Source organism: Podarcis gaigeae, assembly GCF_964106915.1.
Source record: "Podarcis gaigeae genome assembly, chromosome: 2".
NCBI classification, from domain to species: domain Eukaryota; kingdom Metazoa; phylum Chordata; class Lepidosauria; order Squamata; family Lacertidae; genus Podarcis; species Podarcis gaigeae.
In genome coordinates this window covers 67,787,838-67,810,815 of record NC_139679.1, presented here as the reverse complement: position 1 = coordinate 67,810,815, position 22,978 = coordinate 67,787,838, and the positions used below count along the sequence as shown (strand labels likewise).

The 22,978-nt window shown below is 40.8% G+C and overlaps 1 protein-coding gene across 2 annotated transcripts in view; it reads right to left on the bottom strand.

The window, feature by feature from the left end:
• The window catches only part of LOC310838669 (uncharacterized protein), a 138,733-nt gene that overhangs the window by 37,404 nt on the left and 78,351 nt on the right, over positions 1-22,978 (bottom strand). The window contains exon 4 of one of the 2 annotated variants that reach the window (XM_083726238.1): positions 16,935-16,981. The exons of the other annotated variant lie outside the window; for it this stretch is intronic. Within the exon in view, the coding sequence (XP_083582364.1) occupies positions 16,979-16,981 (3 nt within the window). The 3' untranslated portion in view covers positions 16,935-16,978. Of the gene's footprint in view, positions 1-16,934; positions 16,982-22,978 lie in introns of those variants that run through there. 2 annotated transcript variants of the gene reach the window in all.

Here is a 22,978-nt window from a genome sequence, read left to right as displayed (position 1 = left end):
TTCCCCAGAAGATATTGACTAGGGAATACAAAAGACTTCTAAAGTAGCAAATGGATATTTGTTTTCACAGCAACATAGAAGAGAGTGCCACCTACTGAATTGAAAAAGATAACCTACTAAGGTACCATAATGGTGGTGAAGAGGGAATGGAGTTACAATCCAGTTTTCCTTGAGCAAAAAGAATATATTCTGGAAAGAAAGAGTATCGTTCCCAGAGTGGTTTGGGTAGCACTTCTACGATGCTGTATTTTTACTGCATATTATTATAGCATTACATTCATAGTTAGGGTCAGCTGCCATTTCCTGAGGTTTATAACTTGCCTGTTTTAATTAACATCAGGCCGAAACTTGGTAGGGGAGTTAGGGTTAGCCCAGATGTTAATGTTATTCTACAAATGCCTTATATCAGTTAAAACATTCAAAAATATATTAGGTAGTAAACATTTGGTGATGTGGTTTTGGGTGTAGTTTTCAGAAATGAAGTTAAGGAGAGGCTTGTTTTCGGGAGAGGGAATAATGCCTTCAATTTTCTTTCTGCATGAATTTGTTGTTGACAGGCAGGTAGGTAAGTTGAGAAATGGAAACAACTTTAGAGAGGTTTTTTTACTTCACTCACAAAATAATATAAAAATATGATGCATAACTAATTGCGAAGTTGTCCATTGTGCCTTTAATTGTATGGAAGTGATTTGATATGCTTGGAAGTGTATTAGAGACCTGGAATGACCTCCTCATGCTAATGAGATGGTCTCATGACATTGTGAGTAGAATAAAGGACACACAAATTCACGACAGCCTAAATCTCCTGTAGAACGTACTATATAAACAATTCCATTGACTTTGTTCAAGAGAAGCAATTTGTATTTTACCTTGTGATACAAGTGTCTTACAATGGAAAATCCAAGGAGAAAGAGGAAACTATGGAAACATGAGTTCCCGCCCCCGCCCCACTGTTGTTTCAATAAAAGTCGGTGGCAGTGATATGACCAAAGTAGCACAAGGAAGATCCAAGAGGAAGCATTCTTCACTAATACAACCCTGCTTTGTTGGGCAGTTGATATCATAGTGTGATCAATCAATGTGACTTGAAGTGGCCAAAATATACTATCTGTGGTTGAAATTACTTAAATTTCCTTATTAAATGCCTCCCAGCACCCAAACTGCCTTGCCTGTCTTTCTTCTCCTGAGGCACCACTCCCTCTTCTACATCCCTCTTTCATCTCTTTCTCTCGATCTGCATAAACTGTGCCTCTTTCCTTCTCACTTGGTTTCCAGTTCTTAGCCGCATATTGCTCCCTCAGAAGCATGATTTCAATAGGAGAACTATGGGGAGCTGATACAGCAACAACAAGACCCAAACTCTTCAAGGCTTTAAAGGTGAAGGCCACACCAGTGCTGGGCACTGAAACAGATTGACAGCCAATGGAGATGTTTCATACCAGCTGTTTATACACTCACAACAGCAATGACCCATCAGCAGATGAATTCTAATGTCCAGACATTTCCCTCTTCCCATTCACCACTCCTACTGCAGATCACCCCAAACGTCTTTCTCTCTCTTTGCACTCTGCCACTCCTATATTTTCTGACTAACATGAGTCTTGGAAGAATAAATTATTCTAATTTTGTCAATATGGCCACAATTTACATGATTTATTCCAAGAGCAGGTTCTGGGGCTCTCTCTGCTGTGCAGTCTGGATGCTTGGGGACAGTGAATATACACAGCCCCAAGCATAGCTCATCTTAAATGATGCTGTCATCTGGCATGATGAGCAAGTGGAACTGGAGAAGGGGAGACCAGATCCCACTAAGTGTTCCCACATCCCTTGCATTTGTCAATGGAACTGTTTAAATACAGCCCCACTGAAAACAAAAAAGGTGACTGGAAGAATTGTGCTTCCCTCTGCATTTTCCTTAAAAAACTTTTAATTTTTTTTAAAAAAAACTCCAATAAAATAAATATCTTATACTAATGAGAAATGCAATCCTCCAGCTAATTCCTTTAATTTCCATCGGCCGTTTGTTTTCTAGAAGTAAAGCTTTGATTCAGATAAAGGCTAAAGTGTGCCATTTGTTTTGCTTCTCTCATTAGTGAACAGCAGGAAGGCAAGCTCGCAGACGCTAGATGATTCGAGTGGTGTTCTAGTCTTCTTTCATAGGCTGATCATGGAAATTCCTCAGGACTCGCAGATTGCTGCATCTTTGGGTAGATCACATGGCACTTGGTCATTTCCATTTAAGTAAAGAAGATCCTACTGGGTGAAGCCAGTGGCCCACCTACTACAGCATCCTCTTTGCACAAGGGCAACCAGATGCCAATGAGAAGTTCATAAGCAGGATCTGAGTGCAGTAGTGCTCACTCATCCTCTGTATTCCATCAGCTGGTACCCAGAAGTATTTTACCTCCAACAGTGCAGATATAACATTTCCTCCAATGCACAGGAAGGGGACAACTTATCCATTCTTTGCCAGGTACCCTTTGGCGTGATTATAGTCTTCAGAAGCTATCAGATGTTGTTATATACTCAGAGGTTGCTGCACATTAGTCACAAATTATTTTCAAGACTTCCTCCTTTGCTACTTCCACAGGCCTATGCCTTAACAGAAGAAATATATATATATATATATAATTTTCTTGCACTACTTACATGAAAATGCAGGGCAATTAGATCCTTTGCTCTCACTTTCCTCTAAATAAGGAGTAATTTAGCTGAAGCATATAAGCAGAGTTCTTGCCATGTAATCTGCATCTTGCAGTAAAAACAGACTCGACTGTCAAAAACTGTACTGATTAATTCTAATCCAGCTTTGTGTTGGGGGGGGGGAATTATTAGACAAATAACAATTTCCCTTTGCTAAATAGGCTTCGTTTATCAGACTGCTGGTTTGTCCATAAGGAAAGGAAAATAATGGGTAAATCATGGTTCTTCTTTTCTACCAACTTTAGAACAGGATTGGGCAAATGTATGGGGAATAAGGCTATCAATGGCTACTAACCATGATGGCTATGTTCTGCCTCCGCTATCAGAGGCAGCAAGCCCTAAACACTAGTTGCTGGTGATCACAAGTAGGGAGAGTACTATTGCACTCAAGTCCTGCTTTTGAGCTTCCCATAAACATCTGGTTGGCTACTGTGAGAACAGGATGTTGGGCTAGATGGACCTTTGGCCTGATCCAACAGTCATCTTCTTACACTCTGATGTTTTTCCCATTCCATTCTAATGTGCAAAGTGGGATTTGGAAATCTTAGATCTATTAACTGCAGATGACTTTTAGACCTCAGGGTTTGCAACTCAAAAAGACCTGTGCATTTCACTTCCCACAACAGGGGGGAAAGAAAATTCATGTGTCACTCCTGTGACTTCCTACCCTGTTTTTCAGCAATGTCTAGGACCTAATGGCTAGGATGTAAAATTAGCAAAAGTATTGTTGTGTTCTCCAACACTGCATTACACCACAGAAGAATGTGCTCATGTGAGCATGCTGCTCTGTCTTATGTTGAATCAGGCTATTTTATTTTATTTTATCTTGCCCAGCAGTTTAACTAGGTAGCTTTTAAAGTTTCCAAACAAATGTCATTTTACCTGGGATCTTTTATTATTATTATTATTATTATTATTATTATTATTATTATTTCAGACAAACGATTAATCACATGGAATGGATGGATAATTGGATGCATGGATGGATAGAGATTATTTTCCAAGGATTCCTAAGCAAGTTCCAGCAGAGGTGTACCAATGGGTTGGTGAAAGCAACATCCGCTGGGAGCATAGACCCAGATGGGGCACAAAAGTCACCCCACAAATATATTTCCAGTTATCTGTAAGGCCTTGAGTATCCATCTTAGATAAGAGATGGGAGCTGAGTGGTAGGAGCAATGGCAAGACGGTATGAAGATAAAGTGATCAGAGAGCGTGCAAGTGAGAATTCTCCAACAAAATAACTGCAGTAGTGTGGCAAGATGTGGCATTAGACAAGGTGGCTAGGGAGCGGGCCCATGGCTGTCAACCAGCCAAGTATAGAGCAGGCAGCTGCAGATCAGCATCAATTTCTTTCTCTCTTCCTCCTGCTCCCCCATGACTGAATTGAATTCCTCCCTCCTTTCCCCCAAAATCAGAAAAATAAAAAAGTAATAAGTGCCTTTTCAAAGTTAGAAATTTGCAGGCTTCTTGCTAGCCAGCCACTTGAGTGGAAGCAAATTTACCAGGTGCGGAGCTTAGGCTGCAATCCTTATCTTGCTTACTTGAGAGTAAACTCCACTGAATTCAATGGGCTTTACTTCAGTGAGTGGGTTTGTGGGGCTCTGGGTCAGTGGAGCACCTCCATCCCATGCATAACAGCTGTGGCTGTTCACTGGGATCATTGTGGGGAGAAACAGGAGCATGTTTGATTAATACAGTAGAAGTTGTGATGCCTTGTGGTCTCTGAGCTTTGGAAATAGTAAACTTCAAACTGCTACCCCAAAAATGAGCATTACTCTTTGACCACCAACACCAGCTAGCTAACAAAGGAAGTTGTCTTTTATTCAACACAATAAGAGGGCAAGGACTCAAGGGCTGGAACACCAGAGTTACCTTGAATTTCACAGCTATCCCACAGACTTCCCACATAAGTTGTGGCTGATTCAATCTCACACCACTATAGGGAGAGATGAGATAAGGAGGAAGTCTGCTCGAAGGATACTTTGAACTATGCTTTTCATCTTTTCCTCCTTCATCTGGTTCAGCAGCAAAGTTCTATTTGGAGCCACATGCAATTTATTCACAGCTAGACTGGTTTCTTTTTTTAACTCTTCAATTTCTATGTTGGTCGGTGGGCCATGTCCACAGTTGTGTGTGTTTTGCACCAACTTGAAAATAACATCAAATTAACCAACTTGGGTGATTTGTACATTTTGATAAATATATTGTTTATCTTCAATAGATAATTCCTGCATTAAATTTCGACATGTCTGTTGCCTACCAAATAATGACGAATGATGATACACAAGGACTACACTGGGATGAGCTCTTCTAATGAAACAGTCATGTCAGTTCAGATGTGCAAGTCACAAAAAAATGTGATAGAAGATTGGATTGATAATCTAACAACTAGGTGGAGCTAGAAAGAAAAGACATTTCACTGCTTTCCCCACTTCACACAAACTGATCAGACTGGCAATGGAATCTTACTTTGGCATGGGTAATGGGGCAGTGTCCTCCACTACACCAGAGGGCAGCAAACCAGCTTAGAGGGCACAGGCCACAGCTTGTTGCATGCACAGCTCTCTCCATTCCCTGCCCTTCAGCATTTCCCACCTGGGGACACAGCCTCACTCTGCCTCAAAATAGGGCCGGCTTTGCCACTACTAGACCATTTGTCCAGGCTTCCGCTACTCCCTCCTCTATGCCTTTTGCCTAGCCCCAGTTAAGAGGCAGAGCATAGAAAACAAGTGTTAAGCATGCTGTGTGCTCCTGCAAATCGCAGCAGAGGCTCTCCCCGCCACCCACCCTGCGCAGCATTCTCTCTGCAATCCACATGTCACAACAGAGGGCTCAGCGCTGAGTTATTGCCAAGAGCAACATTTCCCTCCAGACCTCAGAAAGGAAAGGAACCATATTAGAAAATTTATCGAGTATTTCGTTAGATCAATATGGGGTATGATTTAGGAATCCCTGCCTAGGCTCTTTAAATCTATTTAATCAAACCAATTAATAAAAAAAATGCAGAAAGTTGAAGCGTCTCCTCTAAGGTGCATCATAAATATACTCCCTTTACTTAGGCTTTTGATCGTAGCCAGGTAATTAACGGCTTTAGTTAAGTTCGAGTCATTCCCTCATGCTTGCTCCTGGTCATAAAACGCCCAGGGCTACATGTAGCTCATGGATTTATTATGTTTTTCTTGAAGCAAGAGCTTCTCTCACTCCTTTTTCCTTTATTTCACTTTATGTATCCATTGCTTTTGCAGCTGTCCTGTCAGCCACAATGGCTGATAGGCTTTGTGTTCAATGCAAAATTGACTTTCTGGCTCAGCAATAAGCATTCCTCCCCCACTCACCCCACCCCTCCTTATCCTCTTTTTTGGGGACAATGCATAACATCCATTCCCATTCTCTTTCTCTCCCATTCCCATAAATATAAATGAAAGAATATGAGATCCTTTGCCAGAGTTTCCTGATGGAGCCATTGTGCACGCCAAGCTTGGCCCAGTGTTGTTAATCAGTGGGGGGACATCCTCACATCAAGGGGAATGAACTCAATGGATCAGTCTCTACCTTCCTGACCTAGAAGCAAAGGAGATGAAATGATATCCCCCAAGAGGCCTCAAAGGTTCCTGGATCTTCAGCTGTAATACTTCCAGCCTGCCAAGAAAACAAGTGAGGATGTTGCCAGCCCATCAACAGGAAGTTGGGGGTGGGGAGAGCAAAGTGTGTTTCATGCTTTAGGGAAGGAAGCAACAAGAGAGGGAGAGAGAGCAATCCTTCCCAGAGTATTTAGAGGCAAGATAGGAGTTTTTATCTCATTTTGCAATCAAGGAAATCCAGGCTTAGTGAGAGGCAAGGCAGATGAATGGTTTCCCTCTCAACTCTCGTAATGTATATCAATATGTGAAGAATGTTGGCTATAACTCTTGGTATTCAGTGCAACAAAATAAATAATACGGAACAGCAGGAATTGGTTAGTTTGGAGGAATGGGTGAACTGAAACTGAAAATGTTAACAATGAGGAGGCCCCACTGTCTGCTTCCAATAGAGAGTCAATATTATTTCACTGAAAGAAGAGGTGGAGAAACGAGAAGTTAAAGCTAATTTGATTTATCCTTCCAGGAAGATTCTTCTATGAGCTGCACCATCACAGATAGCTGGACTGTGACAGCTCTCAGTAACTGAGGATCGGGCCCCATGGTCAATTCTAATATGGAATAATGCACTGTTTTTACAGAGCAAAGCATATTAAGAGTGAATTTAGGCACTGAAAGAAGCAGAGCTTGTGGTAGCTCATGCTTTGGATTTCCCACTTAGGATATAATCAGGTCCCAAGCGGGGCTCACAGAAGGACAACTGTGTGTCAGGTGGCCACTTATGCAGAAAGAAATGCATTGCCCAAAAAGAGGGCCTGGATCCAGTGTAAAATTTATATGGATGCTAATTTAAAAAAATAATTTGAATAGAAATACAGTACCTCTTATCATAGTGGGGGAAACTGAGAAGTTGACCTTTGTGCTTACTTAAATCTGCAGTTGAAGATGCTACCTTTTGATGGGAACCTTCAAGGCCCCTACTGTCCATTCTGGTGGTTCTTTAAACCAGATCTGGACCAGGCAGCCCTTCAAATAGGGGGCTCCTTCCTGTAGAAGACTTTCTACTGTAAAGTAGGACCATCCAAAAAAGTAGAGATGGACAGCAGCAGGTGTTCTACCTCGACAGACAGTTGCTGGGAATCGCAGGTGGGCAGAGTGCTGTTGTGCTCATATCCCACTTTCAGGCTTCCCAAGGGCACCTAGTTGGCAAAGTAAGAACAAGATGGTAGACAAGATGGACCAATAGCCTGATTCAACAGGCTCTTCTTATGTTGGATAGTCATAGCCCCTGCTGGTCCCTTGATTCAATCAAGTCACATACAGGTTTTGTTCTATTTATTTATGAGATATTGTACCCACCCTTCATCATAAGGTTCAAGAGCAGGTTACAACAGTACAGCATATAGTTATGAAAATAGTGACCATTATCAAAAACGGATAAAACTAAATAGAACAGAACAGTATGATTTCAGCAAAGGCCAGAGTAAGAGTTGTGGCTTCAGCATATGGCGAAAGCCATACCACGAAAATGCCAGGTGCATTGCTGTGGGGAAGGAGTTTCACAATTTAGAGACTGCCCCAGAGAAAACCTCTAAGCCAACGTTCATGGTATTTCTGAGGGTACTTCTGAACTACCAAGACAGCCCCCTCTACAGACCTTAACACTCAATAAGGTTGGTAGGAATGGGGTCTTTCAGATCTTTCAGACATTCAGGGCTTTAAACACTCATGTGAGCCCCTTCCATTCTGGTGCCCAGAAACAAAGTGGCACCACCTTAGGTTTCTTATTAAGTTTCACTATCCCACTATCAGATCATGAAGCAATTTACAAGCAAGGAGAAGTGCAATAATAAAATATATACATACAAAAACATATTAAAAACAGACTTCACAATATACTATAATATTACTGATGCTGCCCAAATGCCCAGGAAAATAAAAACTTATTTACCAGGTGCTGAAATGATGAGAAGGTTGGTGCCAGATGCGCCTCCCTGGGGAGAACATTCCATGCATTTAATAATAAACAGCACAAATATGGTTTTGTTGAGTGTCTTAGACATTCTACACTGGCCAGAAAATGCAAAAGGTTGGGTCCAGTGGTTTCCCTCTGTGCACAAAAAGATCTTTGTTCCAAAGGTTTTTGTAAATGGAAGGAGGGAAGCAATATTTACTGATTCTCCCTTCTCTATGCAGCCCTATATACCCTCAGAAATTGGTTCAAGAGTGTTGAGGAACACTCTGTAATAGCTTGGGAGGCAAAGTGGGGTAAGGGCTGCAGGAGAAAGGGGTTTGTGAAAATTGCCTTGCATTTCTGAAGAAATGTCCCATCATTAACGCTTGCCAGCAGTGGCAAACCTGTTTTGAAGCCATGGCTGTCCTCTTGCCTAACAACGCATGATCTTGAAACAATTTGTTCTTTTCAGCCAGAAACTGCTCTACTTACCTTTTGGCAAAAACTTTTAAAACTTCTCTCATTCCACAGTGAAAGGAAAGGTTATCTGTTGCTGAGCTACCACTCCCATCATACCTGACCCCTGGCCACTCTGTCTGGGGATGATGGGAGTTGGAGTCCATCAGGAGGGTCACCACACTGCCGATCCCTGGCCTAAGCAATATTGTGGTGGCCATCGGCAAACAAGCTCTACTTTTGCTTTCTCTTGCCCAGCTTGGTACAGAAACCTAGAACAATTGCCTGTCGCAGCCCTTCTGCACTATAATTCATGGTCGGCAATAGGGACAGGAGAAGGAGCCTTTTGAAAGCAAGACAACAAATCCATAGCTTTTAAATTATACATAGCTCTTATCCCACAATTAGTTTCTAATTCAAAAAGACTGCAGACAGTCAGACTCCTATGTAATAATCCATGAGATCGGATTCACATTGAACTGACAGGCTTTGAAGAACAATGTAAAAGGAATGCAAGAAAATCTCCAATCCTTGAGCTTCATCAATACACACCAACAGAAGATTCCTATTCCAATTCATCTCATATTGGCAGCTTTCTTTGAGTAAATTTACACATTTTCTTCTGAACAAGGCAGTAGGTGGCATGATTCTGGACCGTACCAAAAAATAATAAGAGTAGCATAATTCATATTAGAAACTCTCTTTCCGTTTCTTCTTAGCACACCTGATGCTTGCTGAGGCAGGATCAGGAATCTGCTACCAGAAACCTTTTTACATGGGTATTTGATCCCTGACTGCTATGAAAGAAACAGGATATTTTAAATATGAAATATGCTATGTGCTAATTGCTCATTAATAACTCCCTGCTTGGCTGGTTAGAAAGGTATATCCTGCCCATCAAAAAGGTGTTTCTAGGGAGGAACAGCCATAGCTCAGCATGCAGCAGGTGTTAGAATTCCTGCTCCATGATTGCAGTTATGGGATTGTTGTCTATCACATGATGGTATATGTTTTGACTCCACAGGGTGGAAAGTGATGGAGACAGGATGTTTGTGTTACTGTGTTCTGTGAAGTGGGACTATTGTCCTTTGTTTTTTTCTCTTTGCTATCTGATGCTAGAAAGAGAGAGGGTCATGTTGCAGTACTCCATGTGTATATGTAAATAAAGTAGATTAGCCAAATACTGAGTTGCTGAGGTCTGTCACGCAAGCTGCGAAGACTCTGCGGATCCCTAAGTGTGCCGATGTCTGTTGGCATTGGTTGCTGTGATGTTCGGGCGGAAGAAAGCTTCTGAAGCTCCCGAACGATCGACCAGGAGGGAGAGAACATGCCAGTCAGGCATGTGTCTCTACCAGTGTCCTACTCGAGTGTAGGACGAGCTCCTGACAGCAGGTACAAGGTTCAATTCTTGGCATCTCTAGGGCTTTTGCCTTGTACATTAGTAGTTCATAGTTACAATGGCACATGTACTCTCTAAGTTTTGCTTCAGGATATCACCAATGAACAAATCTGGTAGCTGTTATAAAGTGTCTTGAGTTTCCAGAAATCCTATATTTCCAAGGCTGGGTTTTTTCATTTTCATGATGATTTCCTGACACACACCTTGCTCCCTGTTGATGTGCAAGAAGTATTACAATGTCTGTTACAGAAGTTTTTCTGTGCACCTAAACGTATGTTTGGTCTATTGTAATCTGCTGTTTATCTCACAACACATGGTGTAATCATTAGTCTCAAGAACAGGACAAATACTATAGTTCAGTAGGAACTGAATGTTTCTGAACCATTTAGTTGGCTCTGCATATGCCATTAGCAGTGAATGAATTTTTGCAACCTCATTGTGTCTGGCAAGATAATTATGTACTGGGCAAAACAGTGCAGCCCACTCCAGCAGGATCCCTGCTGACCTGGACTTTTCACCTGTCTTTCCGTCAGGGCACACAGATCTTTCAGGTAGCTTCAGGAAAGCTAGAGAACCACTTCACTGATGAGGTTTACATTCACATCCCCTCTGTTAACACAGGGCATTTCTCATGCAGCTTTAGAGAGGTAAAATTTTGATCAGCCTTGACTCCTTAGAGAATTGGGTGTTCAGATGTTCCAAGTAATTATGGAATGGTGATGCCTGTTTTTCGCAGTTTGAACATGTGTGTCATCTCCTTCTATCTCCTTCAGATCTTCCTTTCTTAATGAATATGACTAAATTTAAACCATTAATTGCAATTAGTCTACTCTGAGCAAAACTTTGTTGAATGCCACCCATTGTCCTTATATCACTGAATCTGAGGTGTTGTATATAAATAAATTTCTATACTGCCCCTAGCTGTAAATAACCTCAGGGCACATAGAGCACGTATGTGACACCACGTCATAACGAAATGTGATTGAATGATACCAATGGATTTTTATGTGTACTTTCAAAATGTTTCCACCAATTATACTATATTTTATCCTTTCCAGGGGCTTTCCAACTTACATCTTTTCAAGCTGTCCTTCTCCCAACCTTTTCTTCCATATCATTGATTTCCAATTCCAAGTCATTTATAATATTACTTCTAATGGCTGTGAAAAGAAACCATTTATATTTACGGCATTATGAGCCATCAGTCTGGACCAGGTCAGTTTTCAAGAGATCCTGATCATTTTTTCATCATCATCATCATCATTCTTAATATTAATACTTGCCTGCTTCTTGCAGCTTTTGTAGTAGCATTTTGCCTCTTTCTCCAAATTTCTGTAGAATTGTTTTAAATTACATTATACATTATTGGGTCTATGTATGTCTTACATGTTATGAGATACATTCTCCCAAAGTCTTTGCTCTCTGTTTCTTGGTTTCTGTTTCTCTGTATCAAGGTGATCCAAAAGTGATGCCATAAAATTTCTTTTCACGGAAGTGATAGGATTTTTTATTATTATTATAGAGTTAATGAAAAAAGTTTATTTGTGAGAATTCATGTATATGACACTTACAGCATCTAGATCAGTTGTTTTTTCTTTGTTTTTTGTTTTTTTGGTTATCTATTTCTTAAGTATCCTGTTTGAAGAACTATTTATCTTTTCCCATTTTATTCTTTATCAGCTTCAAACCTACAGCTTCCTCAGCTATGGTAGCTCCACAATATACTCCTGTGTGCTTGTTTCAGAATACTGCATTTATGTTTTCCTTTTTATATTAATATTTAAAAAAAACAGACGAGGGTTTATAATATTGATTACATGTTGATATCATTCATAATTTAGGATGCAATCCTAGAGTTCATGGAAAGGCAAAAGAGGCTAGTCAGTTGGCAATGCCAGAAGACAACGTGAGTTTTAAACACACACCATAGAGTATGAATCGGGCTGATCTCTTGCAAACTTGGTTCTTGTCCTTTGATTGGAGATGAGGACCAGATTCTTCTTTATCTTGCAAGCGAAGGCGTCATTGCACAAAATATCAAGCTCTCTCATTTTATCAATATAATGGACAGTGTTTGATTCTCCAGAAATACAATACCTAGGAATAGTTCTAAAATTCAGGGGGGAAATGCAGCTCTCAGTGTGTAGAAGTGGGCAATCCCCTGTTGTAGAATTATAAAGCAATACACAGTATTGCTTTATAGGTATCTATCATCTATCTATCTATCTATCTATCTATCTATCTATCTATCTATCATCTATCTATCATCTATCTATCTATCTATCTATCTATCTATCTATCTATCTATCATCTATCTATCATCTATCTATCTAGTTATAGATATTCAAATAAATACATATATAAGAAGATATTACATACTAAGCAGTCCATAAAATTATCCACATGCCATAAATATTGATTACAGACCTAGTGCACAATAAATCAAAGGACCACAATCATTAAATCAAAGATTTACACTAGTAAAAGAGCAACAATGCAATTCATCAATTCCCTATTACAGCCAATGATTAATTAGGCTTCAGTGTGAAAGCTTGGAAGTTGGGTTTGGAGATGAAACCAGATCTGGGGGCACATTTTGTGACCTTTTTGTCCCTTGTGAAAATCTTCTATGATAGAAAGGCAGTGGGTGGATAGAGGAAAACATTGTACCCTTCAGTATACATTCAGACAACCTTGCCCTGAACTCCCCATATTGCCATTTACTGGTAAGTGGTAGTGGCTTATCCCAGGGCATGATCTGCTGATGCCACCTTGTTAAAGCCAAGCAGGCCTAGCTCTAGTCAGTACCTTATGGAGAACCAAATCTATGTTGCCTTGGGATATAAGTGTATTAAATGAGCCTCTTTCCCATTGAAGCTCCCCTCTGGCCTCAGTGGCATCCTTACTTTGTCATCATTGTTACAAGGAAGATAAGAAATCTGCAGCCAACTGGGTCTACCCTGCCTGCCAGATTCCCAGAGGAACCAGCACTGAGTGGAATATACACATGCAAGTGTCGTATCTCCACACTTGTGCCATTTTCACATCCAAATGGATATGCCATCTACTGAGACTGGTATTTACATATTCTGCATTGGGCTGGCTAAAATAGTATATTGAGTCCATTCATTTCCATTTAGGATGTGACATACAGACTGGATGCCAAAGCAATATCTACCACAGCATGTTCAGAAGGTGGCAGCATTTTATATGTGTGGAGGGGGGGGGCTAGGTTAATTAGCTTCACCCACATTTTCAGCTCCATAGTCTCTGGACACTAAATCATCACTGACATATTTAGGTTGCCATTTGTTATGGGGGGGAGGGGAATTAGGTTTAAACCCTTGCCATTAACAAGAAGTTTTTAAAGAGCCCAGTACTATACTTTCAGTGGGACTCACATTTTGATCCTTTCTAACCTAAGAATCTGATAACTGATGATATCTACAAACTGGGTTGCTAAAAAAAGTCTAGGTCCTCCCAAAGCCCAATTCATCACCCATTGACCCATGGTACATGAGGAAGTACTGCTGTGACCAGTGACAAATTCAGGCACCTTCGATTCTCCTAATTCAAAAAGTTCATGTGTCCACCTGCAGCTAAATTAAATTGTGCCAGCCAGCTAATATGACAGAAATGAGAATCTTATACAAATGGGATAATGGAAATTGCCTCTTTGCACATTATCTCTTCAGTAGCAGTCAGCTGGGAATTTTTCACATGAAGGTAGGTGGGTGCAGCATACTAAAAGAAGGAAAAGCACAGCAGTTGACATGGCTTATCCCCAGGAACACTGAGCAGAAATGGATCCTTGAGCACTCAGGAGAACCTTGCAAGGAAGTCCATCACTGCCACCCCTTCCCTGCTCCCCTGACAGTTGCCCTAGATCCAAACCACATAAATAAATTTGCCTCTTGGACAGCAGCCCAGCTCTGATTGTTTAGAATGAAGGCTCCATCCCTACTCACAAGGAATCCAGGAGGCTCTTGAAGTGCTCACCAGTGGTGGCTAATCTTCCCTGCTATTTCCCTTCTGAAGTGCTGGGAACAATAGTGGCTGGTGTGGTGGGACAAAATCACAGAGCTGCCACAGGATCACTACAGCTTGCATGGACAGGGCAGGGTATGGCAGGGCGATGGCAAGGCTCGGGCTGCAGTGGCAAGTGTTATATTGCCTCCATTGCTGTCGTTAAGTGTTATTACTCTGTCCCTCCCTGATGTCATTCTCAGCACAAATTCCCCAAATGCCAGGCAGTTATTCCTCATTGTGAAGAGGATAGTGGGGTAAAACAAGTTTGCAGGAGGATTGATTTATTTATTTTACCTCACAACTACCCCTGTCAATAGGCAAAGTGAGGCAGCAGAATTTGCACATCATTTAAGGACAGTAAGTTGTCAGTCATGACATTTAACATTTTATCTTTGGGGCCAGCTGTGTCATCTCTTCAGAGCACAACTTGTTGGTATCGGGGCCTATTTGTTTTATTTTGTTTTTTTAAACTAGCAAATTTCCAATTGTAAGAACAACATTTACAATACAATAAAACGATTGCTAAAACAGCACCCGTACTAAAAGGCTAGCAAACCAAGCAGAGCACAGAACATAACTATCAGACTCCATTTCCAAAGGATTTCTGAAGAAGGCAACGCTTTCGTCGATATCAGGAAAGCCAGTAAGTAGGGAGGAAGCTGTTCACATCTCTCTTGGAAGAGAGCTCCAGAACATTAGAATGTCCTCTCAAGAAGCCCCTGCTGCTGGTAGGAGCTACTTATTGAGGCATCATTATTGCAAGCACAAGAGAGGGCGCTGCGTGAGTCACTGCCACAACCATCTCACTCCTGCTCTTCATCTCTTCCTGTGGCCTCTCTCCCTCTTCATATGCTGTCAGTGCCACCTTTCTTCCCTTGCTCTGTGCCTCCTCCCTCCTCATCTCACTCTAGCAAGGCCCTAGAGGAGCCTTTCTCAGCTTGAGATATTCGGCATGGGCTGACCAGAATAGTGCCTGTACTGCCCCCAGTTCACAGCAGTGACTAAAAATGTTGCCTAATCTTAGGAGGCAAATTTAAAGTTACAGCAACTTCAGGTTAATCATAAGGTCTCAAGTAACAAGAGGGCCATGTAGGTAGAAAGTAAGCTACAAAGCTGTAGAAGTAAATGACCCCGTCAGTTTTTCTATGTTCACAGAAGCCAAGGGGTTCATATATGGTTGCTGTTTTTCATTCAGTGACATTAGAGCATGCAGTTGAATTTAAGGGTATGGCTTTTGTGAGTCAATCCAACCTCATTCAGTTGAAATAAAAAGGTGCACTTTCAAATCTGCCTCCATCAAGATATATAGAAGGACAGTAATGAATTACTCCCAACAATCTCAGCCCGCTCACATCTCCAGTTAGCATAAACAAAATGCTCAGCCAGTGCTACAAAAAAGATGCTTAGAAGTTAAAAGCGCCCTTTAAAGTAAAATTATGTTGTACATCATCCCAAAATTTAATATGACTTTATACACAATAGCAACATGCCGGGTAATGCAAAGGTATTTCTAAAATAGCTTAATAATAGTTCAATGTTCTCCCCTTTAAAATATGAAAATGTATGTCAAAAAAGGGGTGTAATGTAGCTGCATCTTGTATCCATTGATGGAGGTGATTTACATAGATAGCATTTAACATGCTATCATCATTATCCTATCAGTCTTCTGTCTAACGCAGATGTCTTGAGACAGAGTTCTCAAAGGTAAAAAAAAAAAAACACCCCAAAGCAACATTATGGGAAGTGGAGTACTGAAAACCAGAAAGAGGAACAGCAGAATTTCAATTAAGTGATTTTTCTAAAAAATAAAAAGATGCTTGGCTCCCCATAAATTTAGCCAAAGAATCAAATGATAAATAGTGGGCATACCAAATGTTAGTTAAGAATATACTACATGCAACCAGAAAGAAAAGTAATGAACAATGTGCTTTCTTGCTATTAGATGACAAGGAGCAATAGAGGCAAGTATCATCAACCTACTGGTGGCACTTTATTACAAAACTCCAAATGACCTGCCCCAGAGGTTTAATATAGATATTCAATAACAGCAGGGACAATAACGAACCCAGTGGAACAACATAGGCCATAAGTTGAGGTGTCAAACAGCAGTCCCTAAGGACCACATTCTGGACAGAACTGAATAGGAGGAACTAGAACCACTGTAGTAGTATACTCTAAATGTCAACCAAGGCAGCAAATCAATGGTACCAAAGGCTGCCAAGAGGCTCAGGAGAATGACAAAAGAACTTAAAATACCAGTGTATAGTCCGCTATATGAGAATTGTGAACCAGAGGTGGCCATTGCCTATGCAGAACATCCCTGCCATACAGAAAAGTATGGGTAGAGAGCTCTATGCAGCATTCCTCACAAACCCATAGTAGCACAGGTTGCAGCCATAAAGTTGCTGAAATCTTATTATGAATTCAACATCTTACCAGGTATTAAAAATGAACTGCAGACCCAGTAGGAATAAGTCCTTGTGAGATTATATCCACAAATGACCAAAATGGAAAGCTTTTTAACATGGGCACAGCCTTCCCTTATATTTTAGTGTGAGGTTTGGAGACTCCTGCATGGAAACATAATATGACTTTATACCTAGAGAATCTAGTGCTTCTAGCGATTTCACAATCACAATTTGGAAGTAGCAAGGGTCAGGGAGGTAATATCTTTAATCCAGTCCTTCTCTATTATTAAAAGCATCACAAATATTGAAATTTCATACCATGTCTATACATTAACTAGTTACCTGAGGCACAAATCAGCCAAAGTTAAGCACTTTTCATTTCTGTTAATTTACTTACTTTTCAACAGAGCTCATATCTTATTTCCAAAATGACGTTAATACATAGATCTTACTAAAACAAGAAAACACGGTGTGACATGTTGACCATATACTTACATAAATTTTACTGTTGCATAATAGTTATTTGGTCATTGGGTATATATAATATACTTTAATATCTTATGGTGCATTTTGCATCTAACATCTACTTTAATTTTTTTTATATATTATAATTCCTATGATTGATCCCAACTTCCTCTAATTCTATTTTTGTAAAAACAGGTTTGATATTTTGATATAAAGCATTATTGTTGCAAAAATCAATAAAATTTATAGTGTTCCATTTCTGTCTTCTTCCTTTTCCTTTTGTTTGTTTATTTTTCTTTATCTATTTGATTTTATTTATTGATTTATTGATTTATTTGACAGAATGCATATACTGCTTGTTTGTAACAAAACCTCAAAGCAGTTTACAAGAAACATTAAAATTATCAATAAAAATGTTTAAAAACAAGTGATTAAAAACATGTTTTAAAAGTAAACTAAAAAGTGATTAAAACATAACAGCATCTACGTGTCTGGAGAGACTTGCCTAAACAAAAATGTTTTAAGCAAGTTCCAAAAAAAAAAAAATAATACAGCAAAGGGGGGAAATATATGCTTAACGTGTCTTTTGAAATTATTTGGCCCTAAAGTACTTGGATCACAGGTGGAGAACCTGTGACACTCCAGATGTTATTGGACGCCAACTTGCATGAGCCTTAGCCGGCATGGTCATTGGCAAGGGATGATGGGAGCCATAGTCCAACACCATCTAGAAGGCCAAAGCTTCTCTATCCCTGGACTTGATCATCCTCTTCCAGTGTAGTACCCTTTAGATATTTGGGGTGACAATTCCCATAATCTCTGACCATTGTCCATGTTCATTGGGACTGGCAGGAGTTGTAGACAAAAACATCTGGCAGGTACCTTTGTTGGGACAGGACCATGTTCTTGATTACAGTGGTACCTCGGGTTACATACCCTTCAGGTTACAGACTCTGCTAACCCAGAAATTGTGGTTCAGGTTAAGAACTTTGCTTCAGGTTGAGAACAGAAATCGTGCTCTGGTGGCGCTGCAGCAGCAGGAGGCCCCATTAGCTAACAGTTTCAGGTTAAGTACGGACCTCCGGAACGAATTAAGTACTTAACCTGAGGTACCACTGTATTTAGTTAAAAGCTCATACCACCAAAATAATAGCAGCTAAAAGCAATAGCAGCATAGTGTGTTTTTTGTGGGGTGCACTGGATCTGACTTTCCTTTGAAGCAAAGGCATGGCTAGTCAAATGCTTTTAAAAGATCAAGACCCCAGACTTCCCCGAACTGCAACTTTGTAGCCCTCTCTCTGCTTTCCTAAGAGAGGAGCAAACAGATGTCATTGAAATGACAGGATCCTGTGACAGAAATGACAGCTTCAAAAAAATGAAATGCTATGAGACTGACAAGCATTTCTATAGACTGCTGTGACAGTTTATGCTAGAGCATTCCTAAAGAACAATGATCAGTTTCCTAAGGCAGTAAAACCTGTATCCGAATGATGATTTGAGAGCCGGGGTACAAAGTGAACTATGCATTCTAATGCACAAAGAATGCAGCTGGAAGTGTCAGCCTTTGCCGACTTACTCTTTCTAAAACACAACCCTAGCCACTAAACCCTGACCAACTCCCCAGATTGATCACAAACCTGAATGAAGAACAAAAGAAGAACCTGCTAAATCAGGCCAATGGCTCATCTAGCTCTGCATTCTGTTCTCACAGTAGCCAACCAAGTGCCTATGGGAAAACTGCAAGCAGGACCTGAATACAACATCTCTCTCTCTCTCTCTCTCTCTCTCTCTCTCTCTCTCATGGTTTCCACCAACTGTTATTCTGCATCCTACTGTTCTCCAACCATGGAAGCGCAGCATTGCCTCCCTGGCCCTAGTAGCCATTGACAGACTTATTGTCCATTAGGCTACTGCACCTGAATGTTTGTAACATGGCACAATTTTCATTTGGCACCTTTGTTTATTTTTCTCCCCAGACTTCATCATCAGTCAGCTGCCTTAAACGGAAAGCCAATCCCTCTGGTACAAAATTCATAATGTTTCACATTCCCTATTCCAAGTAAAAAGTACTTAAAATACAAACACCTCACAATTATAGGTGCTTCTGAAGAAGTTGGATACAAGAAGAAGGCAATTTTATAGCAAAAATGTTTACAATATTAAAGCATCTGGCGTTCATTTACATGTTTCAGTTAATACAAATTTGCTGCAATAATGTGTCAAAACTGCAATTATCACTTTCTTTTGGGTGTTGTTTGAAACTACGATCAGTTTTCAGGTATTTTTCAGCCCAGTTTCCAAAATGGCTTTCTGTTCTGACTTTTACTGAAGCAGGAATCTAAAAGGGAATGGATCTTAGAGCTCTAAAAAGGGCACAGCATTCTGCAAGTTTTCATTTGCTGCAATGGATCCTGCAGGAGGGGTTATCTCTGCCTTTTGTAAACCGTACCTAGATACTGAATCAAATTCAGCCATCCAGTCAAGATACAAGCCCTTGTCACATCTTACTCACGTGTAAAGTAATGGCACATTAACTCAGGGTTATGCACTGTACAGTCATACCTCGAGTTGAATGAGCTTCGGGTTGAACATGTTTGAGTTGCACTCCGTGGCAACCCGGAAGTAACGGAGCATGGTACTTCCAGGTTTCGCCACTCACACATGCGCAGACACTCAAAATGACATCACACACATGCGCAGAAGCGGCGAAACGCAGCACGTACAGGCTCAGATGCGCCATCGCGTCTTGTGTTCCATTTGGGATGTGAACGGGGCTCTGGAACCACTGTATTGGGCTATAACATACAGTTCTTATATTTTCCATACAGTAGTATAGAAGAATTCCGAACAGTAGATATACAAAACTATTTTGCATTCTCCTAAGCTTTTTTATATTTCTATTTTCTCACAAAATGCAGAGAGATGAACTAATCTCTGCATAACATAAAACATCTCTTGCTTTAAAATGTACTTAAAGTGATAGTAACTTCCTTTGTTTTTCTAAGGACATCAGAACTATCCCCACTATTGTGCCAATTGTTTGATCAACATCATAGGAGAAAAAAAGCCATCTCAAGCACACCTAGATTTGCTATATACTGGAATTCACTTCACGCTTTTTAGTATCACTCATAAATATCTCTCCCTATATCAACCTGTCTGTGCTGAAGATCATAGGGATGGAGCACTCTTGGTGGGTCTGATCCCAGCTGAGGTGTGCCACTAGGGGCATGAGGTATGGCCTTCTCTGTGGTGCCACCAAATCTCTGGAATGATCCCTGCCCCAGAAGTGCATCTGGCTCCATCACTTATGTTCTTTTCCAGCAGCTGAAGACAAATCTGTTTGCCCAGACCTTTGGAAACAGCTAGTCACGTGTCATTTCTATGACTGGTATTCAACTAAGGAGGCTTCCACACATACTATTTACAGTGGAATAGTTGCTGTTTGGTCCAACCTTCTTAAGAATGAATTTGTAACCAATGGTCTGCACCTTTGCTCCCATGTCACTATTATCAGGGAGTGAGTGCAAGGTTTTCCTTTCTGCACTAATGGCAGGCTCTGCCTGAATTTAGAAAAAGTCAGTGGCGGCAGTCAGACCCCAAAGGACGTTTGTGTTCCTTTGGCCAGGAAATGTCAAAGTCATGAGCATGTGCATAGGGACAGCCCTTTTTCAGTGGTGTGAATGGGGTTGCTTTTGGAGGCACGACTATAATGCAGCCATAGCCGTTTTCCCTGGACTTGCAGCAGCTTCAAGAGATTTCTCATTCTGCAGCAACGCAAGCCTTGAGTTGATTGAAGGAGGAATCATTACACAGGAATGTCACATATTGTGACACAACGTATACTGCCTGCTAAAACCACAAGACATTGCAGATAGTATCATTTTATTTTATTTTTTTAAAGTGCTGAACAGCATGGTAAAATATGGATATAAGAATAAAAACAGATTTAATTTGTCTGAGGCATAAGAGCAATGGGAATGTTCAAAGTGCCGTAGTGGCACATGGGACTCCGCTGGGGGAGTTTTCTTCGAGGCAAGAATGCTAATGCACACCATATCGTTGTTATTTGTTCAACGTTCTTCCCCTCCGCCCCTTGGGGTGAGGGAGGGGACTGGAGGGGAAAGCCTGTGGTCATATCGGCTAGGCTGCATGTTTGCTCAGAAATGACTTCTCTCCCTTCTGGCTGCGCTGCAGATTGTCTTTCAGGTTAAACAAATTTAACAGACAGGATTCCAGCTCGCTTTTCTGTTTGGCTTTTGCTTTGCAAATGGAAGGACAAATGCACCAGCGGTTCATATCCTGCCCAAGGAAGGGTGCGAGTAAATTCAGCATCTGTGTTGACATTTCAGCTTCTCAGAGGTTAAAAAAGATAAAGGAGAATGGTAGGAAAGGTGACAATCTAATTGTTTGGCTTTACACAAAGGTAATAAGCAGAGTTATGAACCCAAGAGAGTCTTGACGTATATCCCTTTTAAAAATGTCATGTGGTTTTTAGCTCCCCTTACAATTTACTCTAAGCACATGGCTAATAGGTGCAGACCCTCCAAGTGTCCCTATTTTCCAGGGACAGTCCCAGATGGACAGAAACTGTCTCAGTTTCTGATTCGATCCCAGAATGTCCCACTTTTCCTTAGGACATCCCTATTTTCATCAGATAAATGTTGGAGGGTGTGATAATTGTATCATTTTTGCTATGCAAAGAACGTAAAAGGGGGAGCCCAGCTGCATCATTCTATACAGGCCTATCTAGTCCGGCATCCTGTTACTCACAGTGGCCCACCACCTGTCTAAAAGAAAAAGAACAGAAATTATAATTTGAATTAGTGGTATGGAACAGATCCTACCTGGAGTAACTGGCAAATGTTTTGAACCAAGTTCACAGCAGCAAAATGAGGAAAGGAAAACTCAGCAGCATTTCAAACATATCTTTTTAAAATGTTATGGAAGATCTGAAGAAATGCAACGGAGTTTGCTACCACATGGTGTAGTGACAGTCCCTTGCTTGGAAGGATTTAAAAGGAGATTAGAAAATTTCATGCGGCATAAGACTATCAGTCAGTGGTGGTCATAGCTGCTATTGTGTTGGCCAAATAATGAAGCGAATTAGGTGATTCAGGAGTCTTTCTCCCCTCCCATGTCAAAGTGGTACGTCAATAAAAACCCTGAGTTATCAGGCCCCCACACAAAGCCTTGTGTCTCCCAGTTGTTCTCTTTTGGTTCTGCCGCTTATAATTCTATGTTTTCCTATAGCCGTCAGCTTTGCGAGAAGTGAGGCTGTCTAAAAATGTAAGAGCACTGAAAAGCACAGGGAGCGGGCCTGTGATAACATACAGCAGCACAGGGTTTATTTATTTATTTAAAGTTTTTAAAACTTCATTGATTTTTTTTATTAAACTTACATTGCTGTTATTTGACTGAAAGCAAGCAACTCCCCTCCTCAGAGCTTTTCAGAACTCCACAGGCATCCTTCTAGACAGCGTTGGGGCTATTGAAGGCACAAAATAGCACCGGAACAGGTGGTATGAAGCTGCAGTGTTTGAAAAATTTTACAAGGAAGAATACGCACCAAGCGGCCACCTCTTATTTATTTTAAGACAAGAAAGTAAACGAAATGAAGATTATCCTCATGGTGCTATGGGCACAGCTGAAGATAGGGCTTTTGCTCCATAGCAAGTCTAGACCACAGGTAATCAATATGGCACCTCTGCATGTTGTTAGACTACAGTTCCCACCAGCCCCACCCAGCATAAATGGTCAGGGATGATGGGAAATGTAGCCTAAAAGCAACAAGAGCCACCTCACATTGGTGACCCCTGGCCTTGACCAATCCTATACATGTCTACTCAGAGGTAAGTCCCATTTAATTCACTTGGGCTATGTGGGTATAAGTATGTGGGTACAAGATTGCTTCAACTAATCACTATAGTTATATAGGTGCTGGTTGGCATCACACAGTGCAAAACACTTTATTGTGAATCAG